This window comes from Phyllobates terribilis, unplaced genomic scaffold, assembly GCF_046119375.1.
Source record: "Phyllobates terribilis strain yellow unplaced genomic scaffold, ASM4611937v1 Scaffold_11__3_contigs__length_659146591, whole genome shotgun sequence".
In the NCBI taxonomy this organism is placed as follows: Eukaryota; Metazoa; Chordata; class Amphibia; order Anura; family Dendrobatidae; genus Phyllobates; species Phyllobates terribilis.
This window is the reverse complement of record NW_027362771.1, coordinates 545513065-545534266: the sequence shown is the minus strand read 5'-3', so window position 1 is coordinate 545534266 and position 21202 is coordinate 545513065. Positions and strand designations below refer to the sequence as shown.

At 44.1% G+C, this 21202-nt stretch overlaps 1 protein-coding gene across 6 annotated transcripts in view; it reads left to right on the top strand.

Annotated features, from left to right (window-relative positions):
- Positions 1-18071, top strand: part of NSD3 (nuclear receptor binding SET domain protein 3) — a 117754-nt gene extending 99683 nt beyond the window's left edge. Inside the window, exons 14-23 of one of the 6 annotated variants that reach the window (XM_073653944.1) lie at positions 861-884; positions 5905-6061; positions 6764-6966; positions 7063-7175; positions 9088-9357; positions 12336-12452; positions 12673-12814; positions 13913-14019; positions 15016-15220; positions 17627-18071. In XM_073653944.1, the coding sequence (XP_073510045.1) occupies positions 861-884; positions 5905-6061; positions 6764-6966; positions 7063-7175; positions 9088-9357; positions 12336-12452; positions 12673-12814; positions 13913-14019; positions 15016-15220; positions 17627-17868 (1580 nt within the window). In that variant the 3' untranslated portion in view covers positions 17869-18071. Of the gene's footprint in view, positions 1-740; positions 885-5901; positions 6062-6763; positions 6967-7062; positions 7176-9087; positions 9358-12335; positions 12453-12672; positions 12815-13912; positions 14020-15015; positions 15221-17626 lie in introns of all 6 variants that reach the window. The other 5 variants (XM_073653943.1, XM_073653942.1, XM_073653941.1 and 2 more) reach the window with 5 other exon arrangements.
- Positions 18072-21202: the final 3131 nt, after the last annotated feature.

The window sequence follows — 21202 nt, the reverse complement described above, 5'->3', positions numbered from 1 at the left end:
CTTAGTGGTCGTAACCATGAATATCTAAGATACTGCAATGCCCTGCACATGGGGTAAGTGACATAGTGAATCAGGAGAACTATACTACCTTTCTAATTGGTTGTATTTACTAATATTATTATTACACCTACTACATATTGGGATAGGATCATGGAGATGGGAGTACCCCTTTAACTCTTTAGGATTATCGCTTTATGATCAGTACCATTTTGACCTCTGCCACCACCACCAGTCCTGAGAATAAAGGTGATGTAGCCGTGCATCCCCTTCTGTGTTTTCCCGGCACAGCCGCACTCCCAACCGTCGACCTTCATCAGCCCAAATAACTCGTGCAACAGTTCAAAGAAGGGGAAGCAGGATCATTGGGGGTCCCGCTGGCCATCAAGGGAAGCATATCTTACATACATGCCAACACTTTACAAGGCGGAAATTTAAAGGGATTAAAAAAAAAAAAAGTCACTCTTTTCATTGAGCTGCAGGACCAGACAGGTCATCTCCGATGATCCTTTGATTAGCCCTGGTGTAATCTAGAGCCATGTGCTTATGCTGATATCACCATTTTTTTCGTATCATTCTTTTTGAGTCATGTTTTCTTTCCATTTGCTCATTGTCTTTTTTTGTTTGTTCCTCCCTCCTCTTCCCTCTTGTTCCCCGAGCCTCCACCTCCCCTCACCCTGTGTTAATCCTTGTGGAATCATGGGTGCTTTCATTGACCGCATCTCTCTGTTTGTTTTGTATAGGGCTGATAGTTCAGGATTATACCCTGGTCAGTTCTATGTCCTTTAAGTCCCACTATCTACTGAATGACTCAAAGCGTGCAGAGTTGATGAAAATACCTATGATTCCTTCCTCCTCGCCAGCTTTCCTAAAGAAATCTGAGAAAGGTAACTGTAAAATAGCTTTTCCCCCTATTGAAATCCCTTATATCTGCATTTCATCTTTTTCCGATCTAAAGCCATTAAATCTATATCCCTGCCTGGCACTCGGCTGCGCCCGCTTTGCCTTTCTGCTTTGCACGCCATGTGACGTTGTAATGAATGGCGTTTTTACGCTTTGGGTGTGAATTTTTTTTTTACTTTTATTTTTCTCTTTTCTTTTGTGTGAGTTTTAAACAGCTTTTATGGGCTTAAAATAATTATACCTCTTTCCTATCTATTGAGGAAAGGTCATCAGTATAGAAGTCTCAGGAAATACCTTTACATTTGATACACATCATAGTTTCCTTAGGGTAAAGTTTAACATGAAATAGGAAAGATGGGACAGGTGTGGACTGGTTGGAATACAACAGATGGAAATGGGTTGAGATGCGACGGATTGGGATACAATAGATGGGAACCGGTTGGGATACGACTGGTGGGGAGGGGTTGGGATACAATTGGTGGGGATGGGTTGAGATACTACTGGTGGGAATGAGTTGAGTTGCGTCTGGTGGGGAGGGATTAAGATATGACTGGTGGGGCTGGGTTGGGACACGACTGGTGGGGACGGGTTGGGACACGACTGGTGGGGACGGATTGGGACACGACTGGTGGGGACGGGTTGGGACACGACTGGTGGGGACGGGTTGGGACACGACTGGTGGGGACGGGTTGGGACACGACTGGTGGGGACGGGTTGGGACACGACTGGTGGGGACGGGTTGGGATACGACTGGTGGGGACGGGTTGGGACACGACTGGTGGAGATGGGGTGGGACACGACTGGTGGAGATGGGGTGGGACACGACTGGTGGGAACGGGTTGGGATACGACTGGTAGGGAGGGGTTGGGATACGACTGGTGGGGATGGATTGGGACACGACTGGTGGAAATGGGGTGGGACATGACTGGTGGGGATGGGGTGGGACACGACTGGTGGGAACGGGTTGGGATACGACTGGTGGGGATGGATTGGGATACTACTGGTGGGGAGGGGTTGGGATACTACTGGTGGGGTTGGGTTGGGACACGACTGGTGGGGACAGGGTGGAACACGACTGGTGGGGACAGAATGGGACACGAATGGTGAGGACATGTTCGGCTACGACTGGTGGGAATTGGTTGGGATACGACTTGCGGGGACGGGATGGGATACGACTGATGGAGACCAGTTGGGATAATATAGGTGTGGTGGGTTGAGACTAATAGAATTGGGGAGATAGATAGGATAAGAAGGGACAGTGTGGCACATGGTATAGGAGGGAAGGACATGGAACTAATATTAAAGAAGGGATAGGAGGGACAGAATGGCATAGATGGGGTAGGTGGAAAGTATGGTACGGATAGGATGGTGGAGACAGGTTGGGACTGATAGGATGAGGGGGGAGCGGGATGATATGGATAGGATGGGAGGAAAGGATGGCACACATAGGATGGGATGGGGGACGGGATGGCACGGATAGGATGGGGGGACGGGATGGCATGGATAGGATGGGGGACGGGATGGCACGGATAGGATGGGGGGACGGGATGGCATGGATAGGATGGGGGACGGGATGGCACGGATAGGTTGGGGGGACGGGATGGCACGGATAGGATGGGGGGACGGGATGGCACGGATAGGATGGGGAGACGGGGTGGCATGGATAGGATGGGGGGACGGGATGAGACGGATAGGATGGGGGGGCTTGATGAGACGGATAGGATTGGGGGACGGGATGAGACGGATAGGATGGGGAGGTCGGAATGAGACGGATAGGATTGGGGAGTCCGCATGAGATGGATAGGATGGGGGGATCCGGATAAGACGGATAGGATGGGATGTATAGGGTGGAAGAGACTGAGGGGGATGGATAGGATAGGGGGTATGGGATGGAATTGATTAGTGTTAGTTACAAGGCTGGACCATTCCCATTAGCCATGGCACCGAGCACTTGTTTCCTACCTGTCTGGCCTGTCTTCTGCTGCTCCTGATGTCTTTCGCTTCCTTGTGGTCAGACAGTAACAGAATAACGTCTTCCTCTGTTCATCCTGACTTGTTTGCAGACACAATTATTTTCAGCCCTCTGCTTGCGCTCCCTGCTCCCGGCTTGACGCTGAATCCTTCTATGTAAGCTGTGTTGATGTTCATTATGTGGCTTAACCTCTATATTTCCTCTAATATCTGGATCACAAGGTCTTATGGGTGGAGAACCATAAAGAGGAAATATAATTTTGCTGGTATTGGATGTTGGGATTTGCTCACAAAATTACTAGAGAATCTCTTTGTTGGGTGGTGGTGATGGCATCTCACGTGGTGTGATAACCCAATGGTGGTCTTTAAAATTACCTATATCAGGAGAAATGTGCCAATATGATGCTTGGTGGGACGATTTGTAAACAGAATAATTTGGCGTCACAGCAATGATGGAGAAAAATAAGTGTTTAAAGGCGTCTCTGGTAAGAAGTCATCACCTATCCCCAGGAGGGCTTCGACTTGTGAAATGTCCCCGGATGGCCAAGACCGGGGGAGTTATATAGTAGCTGTCACCTATCTGATTGAGATTGAGAATTTCTCCATTTTGACTATCAGGGAGGGGGTGCTAGTGGTCGGACCCCCACCGTTCTAGAAGTTATAACTTATCCAGTGGATAGATGATGACGTTTATTTTTACCAGAAAACCCCTTTAATTATTTATTTACCTTTTTAGACATGAACAAGGAGAAAACAAACAAGGATTCCCAACTTTCTATGTAGATCATAATTGCAAATGTTGTAAATCACTGTTTAAAACAGTTTTTTTTCAGTAAAATGTCTTTGTTAGGAAAAATTAAAACACTCCCACTACTCCCACCATGTTATCATATAATCTTAATGGGGTTTTTGAGGCTTACTAAATTGATGACCAATGCTTAGGATAGGTCATCAATATCAGTTAGATGGGGAGTCGGACCCCCGACATCGCCCACCAATCAGCTGGAACAGCACAGCTCCGTTTACTGTGTAGTGGCCGTTCCTGGGTACTGCAGCTCAGCTTCTGTTCACTTCAATAAGAGCTGAGCTGCAGTACCTGAAAATGGCCACTACACAGCGTATGGAGCTTTGCTCCTCCAACTCCTTTCACTGTTTATATCTATTATAGGAGGTACAGAGTGTTGGACCCCCATTTGATCTGATATTGATAATCAATCTTATAGAGTAGCCATCATTTTTATTTAATAAATTATTAGAACACATGGAAATAAGAACAATTGTAATATATCTTATCAGAAAAATCTGCTTCTTTCTCCTTCTGGACTGATCATTCAATTCACAAGTAAAATCTGTCTTCAGTGAATACAGGTTTTACCATTACTCAGATAAGAGGTGACAGTTGGTGCTCATCAATTTCTACGGAACTTGCAGCGGAATGTCTGTGTTCCTCTAGCTCCTCCCCCAATAGAATTTTAAAAGCTCCAACTGTCATCTCCTATCTCAGTAATGGGAAAATCTGTCATCGCTGAATACAGATTTTACCCTTGACTTGAAAGTGAAAGTTCAGTCCAGGAGGAGAAAGAAGCAGATATTACAAAGTTTCTTATTTTCATGAGTACTATTGATTTATGAAATAAAAATGTATAACGACAGATACCCTTTAAGGGGATAGGACTTCAATATGATAAGCCTGGTAAACCCTTTTAAAGGAACACTAAACATAGAAAATGCACAAAAAATATATCCCAGCTCTTCCTTTTTAGCTTCTTCTTTTGTCTCATTTTACAATTAAAACTGGGAAAATATATAAAGAAATCTCTCTGCGTCCCAGGTGTCCTTCGGACTGCAGCAGAAGCCTCTCCCCTCCTCTCTGCACTGTCTGCAGGAACACAAAGAAAAAATCGACAGAAAATAACCCCAAAGGTTTCTGCAGGATTTTCTACAAGACCTATTTGTTTCAGGAACATGCAGAAAATCCTGTGAACAGTGAGATCCTGCTCACGTACGGCATTCCTTCCGGGTTTAGTGTTCCTTTATATTCCTGTGTGTTACTACAGTCCTGACATTTCTGGATTTTGGCTTCTTGGTTGTCGCAGGTGGTTTTGTTTGCTTGTGTGTATGGTTTTATAATTGATTGTGCCTTCGAACGGAGGGTAAAGGACTGAAATCAGTAATGTCCCCTTCTCGTCAAGGCGTCGGCAAGCGCGCAAAAATAGCGCTCATGGCTACACCTTTAAACACCATTTTACCGTACAGCTGCATAAAAGTGCGAGTAGTTGTATAAATCTCCCCTGGTCACATCTTGAAGGAAGCCCTGCTGCTTCAGTGTCTGTTCTGGGCTATAAAGGATGTCATTGGACGGGTTAAGTATTGGCAAAGTTACTTGGCGTTTTATGCAGATGTGTATCTAGATTTTGGGGTGTAAAATGATGTTCAGTGGTGACGCCCCTTTGCTTTTGATTCTGTCCTGATCACAGCGGGAAAACACCTGAGAGAACTGGTGGTAAAAACCCAAACCTCCATAACATTCTAGTTATAGAGGTTCTAGATGTTCCCTACTAGTTTATTTTTTAAAGAGGTTGTCCAGGATTTTGATATTGATGATCGGATCAATGGAGGGTTCAGCACCTGGCACCCTCTCACTGATCATCAGGTCCTGTATATAAACAGCATACAGAGCCAGAAAAGCACAGCTGTGAGCTAGCTGCAGTACCAAGAATGGCCACTACTTGGTGTAGAGAGCTGTGCTGCTCTGGTTCTGTATACTCTGTACACTATGTGCTTCCTGCTGCTAATAGCTAATGGATGGGGGTGTCGAGATTGGACCCCCTCACCAATTTGATATTGATAACCTATGGATATCAAAATCACAAACAACCCCTTTAAACAGCCCACATAGCAGTAAATTCAATCTCCTCTTTTGCTGTGCAACCCTTTAATTCATGGGGAGGGCAGGGTTGATCCAGACACCAAGAGAGCTGCTGTTACACCTTAATCGGAAGTCTTAATAAAGTTGTCTGTTTATCCGAGGAGGCGGCAAACTCCTGTGTTGCGACTCCTGTCCAGCCGCCTTCCACCCTTCCTGTCTCAACATGGAGATGCCACAAGGGTCGTGGAGCTGCAACGACTGCCGGACTGGAAAGAAGCTGCACCACAAGCAGATCGTGTGGGTTAAGCTGGGGAATTACAGGTATGCGCTCCCCGTGTTGTGCACCGTCCTCGAGTCTATGAAAAGGTAGTGAGCTGCGATGAAAATTTCTCGGGCGCCTCATTGTGGGGGACGCAGGAACCATGGGACATGTTCCTTGATTCGTCTCCAGGTTTCGCAATCCCTTAGCTGTCTCCTTTTTGATGCTCTGGCAATTCCAGGGTCCCAGGTGGTCTCAAAATCTGGACATGAACCGAGGAACACGTCCAGGCTCAGACTGGCTCACAGGAGAACCGGAGAATCCTCCGGTAGGCCGCCCCTGTGAAGGAGTGCTGATCAGCCGTGCTATTACACTTGATTCACTATTTGCAGAAAAAGGTATAATCTAATCAATCATTAAACAAGCTAGCCAAATTAATATATAGAAGCAAAAATAAATTTGTGTAGTAGGGTCAGGTTATTTTTGCATGTAACTGAACAGTGGGCCCCAAGAATCAATGTTACTGGTGGGCCTTTGCAAACCCTGTCCGACACTGAACACTTCCTATGGTTCTTGTGTCCCCCAATGAAGGTAACAAGTAAAGGAATTTATAGTAAGTCCCAAAAATCTTCTTTTTCCACACGACTGTGCTCGCATCTGCTGTAAGCCATGCTGATTCAGTGTCTGTGCAGAGCTCGGGCCCCGAGAAGAGCATCTAAAATCTTGCTTCCTTGTCAAATCCTTGACCTCTTCTTGCTTTCTAGGTGGTGGCCTGCAGAGATCTGCAATCCAAAGTCTGTCCCATTTAATATCCAAGGACTGAAACATGACATAGGAGACTTTCCGGTTTTCTTCTTTGGCTCAAATGATTACTACTGGGTGCACCAGGGTCGCGTCTTTCCCTACGTAGAAGGGGATAAAAGCTTTGCCGAGGGCCAGACCAGTATTAATAAAACTTTCAAGAAAGGTGAGCGCAAGGCTTGATTGACCCGTCCGAGATCACAGCACACGAGTCTCTCCTTTCCTCCTGTCATTTTACTTGTCATTATGTCTGTTTTATCAGCTCTTGAAGAAGCTGCTAAGAGATTTCAGGAATTGAAGGCACAGCGAGAGAGTAAGGAAGCACTGGAGATAGAGCGCAGCTCCAGGAAACCTCCTCCTTACAAGCACATAAAGGTGCGAGTCCCCTGGTGTGAGCCTTATATTATAGACTGTCCAGACTGTCAAAATTATACTTGGCACAAAATCACACTCATGTACGTTATTGCGGGGGTGCCCATGTTGGGTGGGGGCTCAGGAGCTGAGCTCTCTACATAGCCGGTATCCAAAAGCAGCGGCCGGAGCTGAGCTCTGATCTCTGCTTTTGAGTAGTATGCACGCACTGGCTATCTTCGACTCGGCTTAGTGGGCCACCAATGGTTTGCCAGTTTTGCCGGGAACCTGCCATCCTTCTACTCTTTCATAGGAGACCTCAATCTTCACTATATACTGCAACCCTGCTATATTGCAGTGTATAGTATAAGAGATTGGACGATCGCAGGTTCAAGTCCCCTAAAGGGACAAAAAAAATAAAGTACAAAAATGGGGAAAAAATAAATGTTTTTTTTTAAATAAAAAAAGAAGAAAATTCTAATCACCTTTTCCACCATTAAAAATAAAGGTTTTAAAAACTGAAGATTTTCTGTATCATCACGTGCAAAAAAGATGTAAAAATAATTAGTCTGTTTGGTAAAAGCCGGAAAAAGGGGGGAAAAAAAAGGATCAAAACACCTGATTTCAGTCACCACCAGTCTTCCATAAATAAATGTAATAAAAAACTATCAAAACATCATAAGCACCCCAAATTGGTAAAACCGTCCTCTCGCCTCTCAAAAAAAAGCACAGCTCCATCGACGGGAAAATAAAAGCGTGTCTCGGATAATAGCAAAACAAACCCAAAAATATATATATATTTTTTTTTTTTACAAATTTTGTAATTTTTATTGTTTATCACTTTAAAAATACAAGTAAAAAAAAATCAAGTTTGGTATTGCTGTAATCGTCCTGACTTGGAGTGTCATGTTACATAATGAGTGCCGTAAAAATAAAATTAAAAAAACATGATGAAATTGCATTTTTTTTTCTCACAATTTCTTCCCACTTTTGGAATTTTTTTTTGCAGTTTTTCAGTATGTTATATGGTAAAGTGAATGAAGTCATTCAGTCATACAACATGCAAAAAAAAAAACAAGCCATCATACAGCTATATCGGCAGAAAACTAAAAAAAGTTATGACGCTCGGACGAAAAGGATGGAAAAATGCAAAATTGGCTTAATTTTTAGGAGGTTGTCTCAACTTGTTAAATGGGTAAAAGTGCTTGTAAATACAATCAACTTTGTAATATACTTATTGAACATCCTGTCCGTTCTCAGGCACAGAGGGATTCTTAGTTCTGTTTGTTGCCTAATCTACCGCCCACTGCTGCTGTCTATCAGAGGTGGTCGATTTCCTATAAAAAGGAGCGCAGCGCTTGTAGCTCTTTGCTATAGAGCTTGTAAGCGCTGCTCTGAAGCTGGACCTCCAGAGATCAGGAGGTTATTCCCTATTCTGTGGATAGGAAATCACTTCAAAACACGGTAAAACCCTTTAAAAGGGGCTTGGACTGGTTAAAAAACTATAAATGATCTTTCCCCTCACCTATCCTCCATATCTACCGTGGCCGCACTTACCGGGGTTCCACTGTTTTGTGCTCCTTGGCCCCACCTTAATACAGGAAATGCCTCCTGAGCCAATCATTGGTGTCTGTTTCTGGCATGTTGTAGATGGCACCATGGGTTCTCCAGAGCGGGAGCTGCTATCTGGGGTGGGACCACCCTTTGTTATCCAAATCTACAGGGGTCGATCACTGCTTTACGAATCCCCAACAATCAGCTGTGATCTGTAGGAATATCTGTCAGCGCCACTCCTGGGTAAATTGAGCAGTACACGGTGTCTTTTCTATAGGAACATTTTTAGCATATTTTATACCCAGTTTCGGTAAACTGGACAATGACGCCACAATTCGGACTCGTCCTTATCGTGTTTTTACATTTAATGTCTTTTCTACAGAACAATAAAGCGGTGGGGAAAGTTCAGATCCAGTTGGCCGATGTCTCTGAAATACCTCGTTGTAATTGTCGTCCCACTGATGAAGCCCCCTGTGGCCTGGACTCCCAATGCCTGAACCGCATGTTGCTGTACGAGTGTCACCCTCAAGTGTGCCCTGCTGGGGAATACTGTCAGAACCAGGGCTTCACCAAACGGCTCTACCCCGAGACTGAGATCTTCCGTACGGACAGGAGAGGCTGGGGTCTCCGGTGCAGAAGAGATATCCGCAAGGTATTGTCCCGTTGACTATGGAGACAGAGATTTTTTAAAGGCAGTGTCTGCTATGACTTATATTTAAATGGAATCTGTCACCAGGTTTTTGCTATCTGAGCACAGCATGATGTGGGGGCAGAGACTCTGATTCCAGCGATGTATCGCTTACTAGGTTGGGTGCTGTCATTTTAATAAAATCAGTGTTTTGTCAGCAGGAGATTATCACTACAGGACTAGGTGTCCCATGCCTCCTGGTCCAACCACACCCCCACCGCTAATTGGCAGCTTTCTGTCAATCAGTGGTGTGGGTGGAGTTATACCGGGCTCAGCATTCTGAGCTCTGCTAGAGCTTCAGCAGGGAAAGCTGTGATTGTATCACAACTGCTGCACCCAGTAAACTAAATGATACAATGCTGGAATCAGAGTTTCTGCCTCTATATCACCACAAAAACCTGGTGACAGATTTTCTTTAACCCCTTAAAGCCCCATGGCGGATAAATCCGTAATGGAACAGGTATGGATGTGTGTAGCGGGCTCGGGAGCTGCGGCAGATGCTGGCTAAATTAACTGACATCAGTGTCTTAACAGCCTCTGTCTGAGCTAAGCCCCACCTGCTGCTGTTAACCGTTTAGATGACGCTGTCAGGCTCTGAAAGCAACACTTCAATTTCAAATTATTGTATCTAATTCATTTTAGCTATCACTCTGCTATTAACCCCTTAATGCTATATGATATACATATCCGTCATGACCACAGGTTATTTAATGTTCGATGACGGATATATCTGTAGCGCCCCGAGGGTTCGGTCGCTACAGAGGTTTTGCACCTCAACCAGAGGTGTGATATCCCACTCTCGGTAAGGATGGTGTGTGGACCGGGACTCAGTTAGGTGCATGCATCACACACACCCCATTTCCGGGGGACAGCTCAACAGTGCTCCCATTAGTACAGTCATGCAGGCACGACAGAACATGTTCCTGGCTGGAGTGGGGAGGGGGAGGAAAACCCAGTGATGTAGGAGCAGGAGGGGACGGTTTCTGGGCATAGGTAGGAGCCCATTGGTTGCAAGTCACCTGGGCTCATACATTAGGGGAGGTATATAAGGTGGGCACCATCTTAGTTCTAGGAGAAGAAGGTCAGACAGTCAGGAGGAGAACAGAAGGAGTTCAGCCAGAGAGGTCTGACAGGGAGCTGTGGCTCAGTCTGGGCCCAGCTCCACGAGGCAGGCCTAGGGTGAAGGCCAGAGCCAGCAGAAAGGAACAGAAACAGAAAGGAACAGCAGAGAAAGAGAAGTACCCAAAGAGTAGAAGGGCCCAGAGACACGAAGGCAGAAGGAACCCTGAGGACCCAGGAGATTGCGGGTGACGGGTTGGCAGAACAGGGTACCGGATCCCAAGTTGGTGGAGGCGACTAATCCTTAGCCAAGAACCGGTGGTCGTGATCATTTACTGGTGCGACCTCTCACTACACCTACTAGGAAGGCACACCACATAGGGTCAGGGAAGTGGACACCCAGTCCTCCCAGGAGAAGACCCGAGGCAGCTGGACAGAAGTAGTGTCACTGGTGGGGCACGGCTGACTAAAGGATAGAAGGGAGTCCTGTGCCAGACTCCGGAATTACCTGGGGGTTGATCGAGCCCCCTGTCTGGTGGACGCAGCACGGCTCGGGCGGTCCTATCTGTGCACAAGTGACCTGGATGAGAACTGTGAGTAAAGAACCTGAACTGCAACACCTTGTCTCTGTGCTGTCTCACCGCATCAGCACTACTAGTACTGGGACGCCCCACACCACAACCACCATCATCACTCTACACTGCCCTGAGGCTATACTCCTCCCGTGGGGAGTTGTACTACACTCTGCTGCACCCACAACACCAGCCTCAGCGGTCTGCCCTGCAGCGGCGGTACACCCTGACCGCAATCCACGGGTGGCGTAATCGGACATTAAACCATAAAAAACCCTATAAAAGACTGCCACTGGTCTGACCACCCTGAGCCACGGGACCAGGTCGCCACTACTACTCCCAGCATCCCACAAAAGGCCCGGTTCCGGGTTCCCCACGCGGCCCATGGGGCGCGTCATATCCGTCATGCAGATCGTACGGTACAGCTTTTGTACCAGTGCAATCAGCTGCAGGAGCCCGGCATATACACAGCCGGGCTGCTGCTGTAACTGCTAGGACTGTCCTTCTCACTGATCCTAGCAGATTAACCCCTCATAAGCCGCTGTCAAGAGTGACAGCAGCACATGAGGAGTCTGACAGAGGGAACCCGATCCCTTTGTCAGTCCTTTGGCTCTTCTGTATGGCACCCGGGGGCCTGACATACACCACAGCCAATCAGATCTTGACAGGGGTGGGGCCTAATTGGCTGACTGTCAGTCAAGAGCTGACAGTGTAGTGTAGTACTCAGCACTGCTGATGGTAGTGCAGTGTATTACTAATGCGATCACGATCTCTGCTTTTTGAGAGCCAAAACTGTAAGGTTTTGTTTGTTGTTTTTTATATATACTTTATTCTGCTTGTAGTTATAATTATGAAATGTATTTTTCTTTTCCTTAATTTTTGAGAGAAGAAATCAGTTTGTGAAGATACCAATCAAGCGTTCTTTTTAAAGCATTTTTATTTTATAAGGGGGAAAAAAGTTTTGGATTTTTTTTTTCTGATATTATTAAACTTTTTTTTTTCATTTAGTACTATTAAGTCATTTGCTCACTTTTGTATTACACTGTAAAACTTTTGTCAGTGCTAGGCCTAATAGACAAACACATAGGGGGAGACTCCCAGCTATTATAGCAACCAGTAGGCACCCTATAATCACGTCAAGGGGTCACTTGAAGCACTTTGATGCTAGCAACAGCCACAATGTTCTGCAACCCCAGCCATTGCAGCAGTGCCTCCTCCATCCCTTTACCGTACATTTATGGTTACTTACACCAATGCCTCAAATGTGCAGTGAATCTATAATCACCCATCCATCTTCTTACTTGTTCATAGGGCGAATTTGTCAATGAGTACGTTGGGGAGCTGATCGATGAGGAGGAGTGCAGATCACGCCTGAAACGCGCCCACGAAAACGGAATCACCAACTTCTACTTGTTGACAGTCACAAAGGTGAGAACATGCTTGCCTCTGTGGAAAACAGCCTGTCTTGAGAAAAAAAAAACGCCCAAAATTTGCTGCCAGGGTTGCATAGATGATCTTCTTTATGGATATATGCCCATAAAAGTGATACTACTGCCAATCATACACAACCTTTTTGTCGTTTTTTATCGCTATTAGCTTTGTATACCTCTTCCTTCATAACATATTTATTATAACGACTTCATTTCAGGATCGCATCATCGATGCCGGACCTAAAGGGAATTACTCACGATTCATGAACCACAGCTGTAACCCAAACTGTGAAACACAGAAGTGGACGGTAAACGGGGACGTCAGAGTTGGGCTGTTTGCCGTTTGTGACATACCTCAAGGTACAAGACGCAACACTCTCCTCTTTCTGCTTTATTAGATTTGATTCATGTCGATCCAATATGTGTAAAACGTTCACCTTATAGACCTTAAAAGGGTATGGTCATCTTCGTATATGCAGCCCATGAGAGGTCACCATCTTCATTCACTAGCAGACTGCACACTCAGTATATTTCAGTATTGGCCAGAGAAGGGGCAGAGCTAAATTATTGCAGCGCTTACTTGGTAACGTTCACTGCCGGAGCTGATAGAAATATCCAGATATACCAAACCTGGGAGATACAGGTCGTCTCTGTGTCTGTAGAGGGAACTCGTTAATGAAGTCGTGGTGATTACAGCAGCCTCTGCACTGGTTAGAGCAGATAAGTCTGAACAGTCTGAGAGAACAAAAAGGGTAAGTAGCAAGTGAAATATCATCAAGTGAAAATATATATATATATATTTTTGTATTTTTTGGACAATTTTCAGATATTTTTTGACATCCATTAAGCAATGAATAAAATGTTTAGCATTTTTTCAAGCGAAAACACAAAACAAAGCGTTCACGAAATGGCCATTAGACTTCCAGCAGTTTTTAGGCTTCTTTTGTAAAGTAACGAGCGTTTTCCGAGCGGTAAACGTCAGAAGAATAGAAGTGTGGCTTTCAATGTTTTGCCATTTTTAAAAGCCTGAAGTGTTTTAAAGACGCTCTAAAGCCTGAAGATATGAACAGCAAGTCGTTCTGCGATATAAACGAACAGGAAGATTGTTTTGAGCGTTTCGGAGAGATTTTCACAGCGTTTTTTCGTAGCGGAACCTTTTTAAAAAATGGCATAAAAAAAAAAAGAACATGTGAACAGACCCTAAGATCTTTCACATCTGCCTGTATGAAGAAGCAGGAGAAGGGCGGAGAGGCATTGCGGTACTTGTGATCCTCTTCCTGCCCCTGTATGTCTTTTGATGACTCGCAGGAAAGATTTCAGTGCTGTGTATGGAAATGTATAGCTGTGGGGTTTAGTATGAATTTATTTTAGACTTCTGATTTTATATCTACATGACAGAAATGCAAAAATTGTCCCAATTATCGGAACGTTATTTTCTCTCTCCGAACATTTCTGTAGGAATGGAGTTAACATTTAACTACAACCTTGACTGTCTCGGGAATGGCCGGACAGAATGTCATTGTGGGGCGGAAAACTGCAGTGGCTTCTTGGGGGTACGACCTAAAGTAAGTGCATTGATTGGTTTACTGTTACATGATGGCGATGTATATTCAACAATGTATGTCTTTACGCTTGACCAAAGATCGGTTCTAGCACTCATGCACGGAGCTATTAAAGTTGCCTTCATTTTGGGGGTTAGAGAGGTTATAAATTTGGAACCCTCTCTGCAAAGGCAACTTCCCCTCACTAGAGATGATTCAAATCCATTCGAGGGGTCTGGTCCAGCAACAGTAATCTGTGGCTGTCGGATGAGAGCCGAAATCAATTTTCACTATCATGGAAAACTCAATTTTTGGCGAGGCTTATAAACCCCACCTCCTTTCAGCTTTCAGTCCCCAAATAAATGGGTAAATCAGGAAGTAAACAAATTTTTACTTTTTCTTTTTGTAGTCCTGCAATCAGCTTTTTGAGCCTGCAGTCACCTGATCATGAGTACGATACACTGCAATACTGTGGTGTTGCAGTATATCATGGTAGGATGTCATACGAGCGCAAACATGGCAGGCAACTCATCGGCACCCTACAGAGGAGGAGGAGTTGATGGCGTGACAGAGGGCACCATCCCCCTTGTAACCACTTAGTTGCTGCTATTGCTACCAATTGCAGCAACTAAAGGATTAACTGCAGCCATTATATTGAGCTTGGAGGAACAACGCTGCGGCTTCAAGCATGTGTCTGCTACATAGTAGCTGGCCCACCTCTATTCAACCTATACCTTCCCGTCATATTTCAGAAAGGGGTTGTATTTGCCTCTGGGATCAGAGTCCTGTTTTTCAATATTAGTTCTCCATGAAAAATGAATGCGATACTGCCGTGTGTATGGCCGGAGTATATACATACGCCCACCCCTCTCCCAATGTACACTTGACTCACAGTAGGTGAATACACAGCCACTCACAATAGGTGAATACACAGCCGTACGTGTGGATTATTTGTTTTTCCCCTGATGATAGCATAACACTTGCTTTGCAGACATCACTGAGTTTCGTTGATTTTTGCAGACAGCTTGTGCGACAGCAAATGAAGAAAAGGCCAAAAACGCTCGTCTGAAGGCGAAAAAACGGAAGATCAAAACCGAGCAGAAGCAGATGCACGAAGATTTCTGTTTCCGCTGTGGAGATGGAGGAGAACTGGTGATGTGCGATAAGAGAGACTGTCCTAAAGCTTATCACCTCCTCTGCCTTAATCTGACACAGCCGCCCTACGGTAATACACCATTTACTGGTCACATACTGTGTAGTATGTAGAGATGGGGGACGTTCAACCCACATGGCCAAAACTAATACCCTGTTGTGCTTTGGCTCTTGCACCAGATCTCAGTGTATGCTTTTTGCCTGGGGACGTCCTTTACTTTTAAGTGTTTACTACTTAAATATCATTAAAACTCATAATTCCCATATAATTTCATCTATTTTATGCCATTTGTGCACTTTTTCATTCTTATAAGGTGTAGACTGTTTCCCTCTTATGTAGCAAATAATATATATATTTTTATATAGCATCAACATATTCCTCAACGCTTTACAATTTAGAAGGTACACGTACAAGCAAATCAGAAAGTAATGAAATAATTACCTACGCCAACACTAGGAATGAGGGAACCTGTTTGCAAGAGCTTGCAATCTACAAAGATATAGGGATGACACAAGATATAAAAGTGCTTCCGTTGTACAATAGTCCAGCCCAAATGTATAAAAGAAAACAAAACTTAAAGGGGTATTCCCATCTCAAAGATCCTATAGTAGCAGGCTAGTTTCTTAAAATAAAACATAGATTTTATTGTGCCCATTAAAACATTGCTCCACACCAATTGTCCATATGGTGCACTACAAGGATCAGGACCTACGCTTTTCGACGTTTAAGTCTTAATCATGGTCTCCATGTTACGCTGGATCATCCTTTCCTTTTTTCTCATTACAGTAGCTTAGGTATCCATGGTTACGACCACTAACAACTAACTGTCACTATATGAGTGGTCATAACCATGGATACCTAAGCTACTGCAATGCTCTGCACATGGGGTAAGCGACATAACGAATCTGAAGAAATATACTACATTTCTAATTGGAGGTATTTGATAATATTATTATTATTATTACCACTACTACATATTGGGATGGGATCTTGGAGATGGGAATACCCCTTTAAGTTTACTCATTAGCTGCCAAATATTTGATTGCTAATATCTCCGTAACGGAGTGGTGGAAGTAAAAAAACAAAAACTTTTTATTCTGTTCTGCAGCCACTATTACATCTTTTATCCAGTTCAACGTGAAAGGTTTGGTGAAAGGTTCACTTTACTGGTATATAAAAAAAATGGGTCCATTTGGGGTATTTAAAGCAAAAAAAGACCAGATGTTCATCTACCGGACACCCAGCGCCCCTCCGCAACACTCCCTGTGTTGCCCACCGTGATGTCACTTGACCCCTGTGGCCAATCAGCCACTGATCAGCTGTAGCGGTCACATTATGTCCCCCATCAGAAGAGGGAGCAAGGAGACCAGTGAGGAACGCAGGTAGCGGTACGGCAGGGCTCCTGTAAATGAGTATCTTTTTTTTGTTGTTTTAACAGATTTCATTTTTAATATAAAGAAATGTAGTGGAGTGTAGTGTAGTAAAGACCGCGTATGCCATCAAAATCTAAAATGAAAAATATTCAATCATTTTTGTCCTACAGCTTTGCGCTGACCTATGCGTCTCCATGTTATGATGGAGACTGATAGGTTTTCATAGGAGCTCTAAAGACAAAACGATGGGAAGTTTTTATTCAAAAGTTCATTTTATTAGGTGAAAAAATTGCCACAATTTTACAAAAAAAATTGGCATAACCAAAGGCAAATTGGAAGCAAAAAGACCCACTTAAAGTTAGAGTAAACTTTATTGATATTCAAAATAAGACCTAAATGCTAAAATCAGAAAAAAAGGAGAATGATGACACAGAACTCCAGGACAGTCCAAGGCACCATACAATGACATAGTTAACAGCTGACAATCTTAGATATAATGTACATAAGTAGTGCTAGAAAAGGCTTAGTGGCAAAAATGCAGACAGAAGTCATTAATAAATAATACCATAGTAGGGCCATATTAATATGCACTCTGCGTCATAAAAAAATGCAATAAAATATATCATACATTGCAAGTGCAAAAAGAGGTAACGTGGAGCAGCCTGAAACATAACCCCGACGCGCGTTTTGCATTAGCTATCTCCTGGGGTAAGCTTCTTCATTTACACACCCAGGAAGAAGCCAATGCGAAACCCAAAACGTTTTGCTTCCAATTTGCCTTTGTTTATGATAGTCTTTAGAGAGTGCCCCTTATGTGAATAGGCCACTTTGTAGGTATTTACAAAAAAAATTGTTTGTAAATGTGGACATTTAGGCCAAATTCAGACGTCCAGGAAACAGGGGCCAAGTATGGGCCGCAGTATACGGACTGGTTCTGCTGACCCGAACTCAACAGCCCACGTTCGGGTCAGAAGACTCACAGCCAGTCTGAACGCGTTTCACGTATGTCTGAATTCAGCCTATCCATGATGGGTAGCTCACATCTAAGCAGTTTGGCAGTTTATCTATTTCATGTTTTTTTTGTGATTTTCTGTTTTTGTAAAAGGAAAATGGGATTGTCCGTGGCACCAGTGTGACGTGTGTGGGGCAACTTCGTCATCCTTCTGCGACTTCTGCCCGTCATCCTTCTGCAGAGCGCACGAGAAAGGCGCGCTGACGGCCTCAGCCCAGGACGGGAGACTGTACTGCTCGGAGCACGACCCCCAGCACTTGCCGTCCTGCGGAGACGAGAAAAAGTTTAAATGTAAAACAGAGAGCGAGGACTCCTCGTTTCCTTCCAGATTTTAAAGGAGACAATGCACTTAATACAGAAAACTATTCCTGTCAATACCACGTACTCCGGCCCTCCACCTCTTCCTCAGTGTGTAGTGGGGGCTTGTAACGCACACATCAACGTGTTTTAATGCCAGGATTGGATTGTACTCGTCTTTTTAGTGTCATTTTGTTGTTCCTGGAAACTTCTTTTAACATTTTTATTTTTAACAGTGAAATCAGTCTCCTTTATTTTTCCTCCACTTTTGCGGTAAGCAAAGTTGTATTTATTCTATTTATTACTTTTTTTTTATTATTATTATTACTATTGATTTTTTGGGGAGGGATCATGCTATAAATGCAGCTCGGTGCAACCAGTTTCATAGAAGTATTGACGAAATGGCAAGTTTGCAGCGCCGACGTGTTAACGGACAGGTGGAGAATTCAGCATTATTCCTGGATACTTTCCAGAGTATTTTTTTCTTCAGTAGATTTCGATAGGATTCAACGGCAGCTGTTCTCTCTTAAAGGATGTATGTTGAAATTCAACGCCTCGCGTGCCGATTTTATGGGGGGGGGGGGTGTAATTTCAAGAAGAAACTTACAATGGCTGATTCCACGGCATATTCGGTGAGGCGTAAGGTGCAACAAATCTTCGTCGTACTCTTCTGAGGCACCTCAAGGGGAACAGATAGCGTCCGCCACGTGCCATCAGTGTACACGTATATGTCATACCTCCTGGATATCCAAGGAACATGAAAAAGAAAAATGACAATGCTGTCATCTCTTATCTCTCTAATATGTGGTGGATCGAAACAAACTTTTTTTGCCTGTCTTGTGAATCAGCAATTATGTGTCCTGACTAATCCAATATTTCATTCCTGCCAGAGATGAAGGTTCCCATCAGGATGCAATAGGTCAACGACTTCAGATACCCTTTAATAAAGGAATTTCAGCTGCTTCCTGCCACGTTATCCTAGACACATACAGAATATGCCTGCACGTGTATTGTAAACTCGGTGTAACGGGGTGGGAAGACCACGAGACATGAAGGTTGTAGCCCATCTTCTACGTTACTCACTGTGCAATCACTTAGTTGTCCACTTCGAATGGCAAAAAAGATGTGGTACCCACCGCCCCCCCTACCGCTCTTGTTTCGTCTATCCGCGGATCCTGCGCTCGTTTCCACTTCCTGGTTCCTCTTCACGACTCCTCAGCCAATCATTGACTGCAGCCGTGATGCACCTCAGTGATTGACATTTCCAGAAAGTAGAAATCTGCTTAGGATCTGGAAATTTTCGGAACAGGAGTGGCGAGGGATTGATGGGGTGAGTATCTCTTCTTTTTGTTTCTGACCCTTTGAAAAAAAAATGGAAGTGGACAAACCCTTTTAAGGCTCCTTCACCAGATACCGCGCTGTATGTAAATTTACGAAAGGCATTGAAGGGGTTGTCTACTGCTTGGATTACTATATTCCCCAGTGTAAACAGATCAAACAGTTACCTCTCGAACCGGCGGCGTGTCAGGGAAGTGTGAGAACAGCGACCGCCAATAACAGTGTGACAGGAGAATCGGGAGACCCTGCTGGAACGGCACCGGTGCGGAAAGTGAGTATCTGTTGTTTTTATTTTACACTGGGGAGTACAGTACCCTTTAAGAAGGGATTGTCCAAGTAGTGGACAATTCCTTTAAGTCCCTTCTCTTCTTCTCCAGTGCAAGTTATTTCTTCCATTATCCAAGGGTCTCTTTAAAAAGTGTGATTGGTTACCCACAAGCACCTGATTTACCTTTTATTTTTCCGATACCTCTTCAGAACTGGGCACCCCTTCCTCTCTTCTTTTCTTGTGTTTTTTTTTTTGTCCTATACTGCACATAAGACGATATGTCTTATAGTAAAATCTAATACTCCTTATACTGGTGTCATTTAGGCCGTTTTTTTTTTATAAAGATGTACCTAGTTATACCTTCCCCACCAACGTAAGGGGCTGAAACATTGCTCCATCTTGACACTAAAGGTATCGTGAGGTCTTCATGTTACAGATTTTATTTTTGGCACCTCAGGAATATTCAGATCATTGGTGTTATTTGTAAGGTATCTCCTAAATTTCCACCCCTGGGGCACCACCTGTTTTGAGAGTGTGTCCAGTGATCCTTGAGGTCCCATCAGTGCAGAGAACGAGCTTCCGTGAAAAGGAAATCGCTTGCTGTGATGACCACAAAACACCCGTTCTCCCAATTGCTTGGGGTCCCTAAGGTAAGACCCCCACCTATTTGACAGTAATTACTTTGTAACTATCAATGGTCGAAACTTTTCAAGCTTCAGTCTCCAGTTATGTGATTTAAAACCTGCTCCAGCCTGTTGTAATATTTGCAAGGAGTCCTATAGAATTTACTTGCATCTGCCCAACCTACAATGCACATGCATGCAAAAGTATGCACACCCTACGTATGGTAAAGGCACTGTTCTGTCGTCTGGGCTTTGATATACATTCCGATAATGTGTGTAGCGAACACTTCTCTGTCTTGTCTGAATGGACCCCAATGTGCGGTTTGTCATCTTTATTTGCCAGTGGGCCCACAGAAGGGATTGGTTGTCTTGTAGAATATACATAGAAATGTACAATGGGGTTTGCAATGTATCAGCCACCAAACCTGTTTGGAAGATATTTTTTTTAGTTACTTCAGATTAAAGGGAATCTGTCAGCAGTTTTTTGCTGTTTAATCTGAGAGCAGCATAATATAGGGCACAAGTGTCTGATTCCAGGGATGTGTCACTTATTAGGCTGTGTGTTGTAGTTTCAATAAAATCAGTATTTTATCAGCAGGAGATTATCACTACAGGACTACATTGCATGTGCAGAGCAGTCAGCCAAATCGGTGTAACCCCGCCCCCATCACTGATTGGCAGCTTGCTGACAATGTACACAGGAAGCTGCCATTTAGGGGTGTGGGTGGGGTTATACTCAGGAAGCTACCAATCAGGGGTGTGGGTGGGAGTTATACACAGCCCAGAAGTCTTTCCACTGCTACATCTACAATCAGGGATTCTATCAAAACTACAGCAAGCAGCCCAGTAAGTGACACATCCCTGGAATCAGGATTTCTTGCCCTATATTATGTTCCTCTCAGATTATATAGCAAAAACCTGCTGACAGATTCCTTTTAAAAGGTTCTCAAAGCTTTCTAGAAAAGGGTCTCCTTTTTTTTTTTAGACTGCTTTATTTTCTTTTATGTGCTAATGCTTGGCTTTTAATCATTTGCAAAATTCCAGCTGTAATACCAAGCACTGCCTTTAAGCAAGAGTGTCACTGTTTTTGTTAAGGGGAAAAAAGGCAGAACCCTTTAATTTTATTTTTCTCTAATCCCAGAC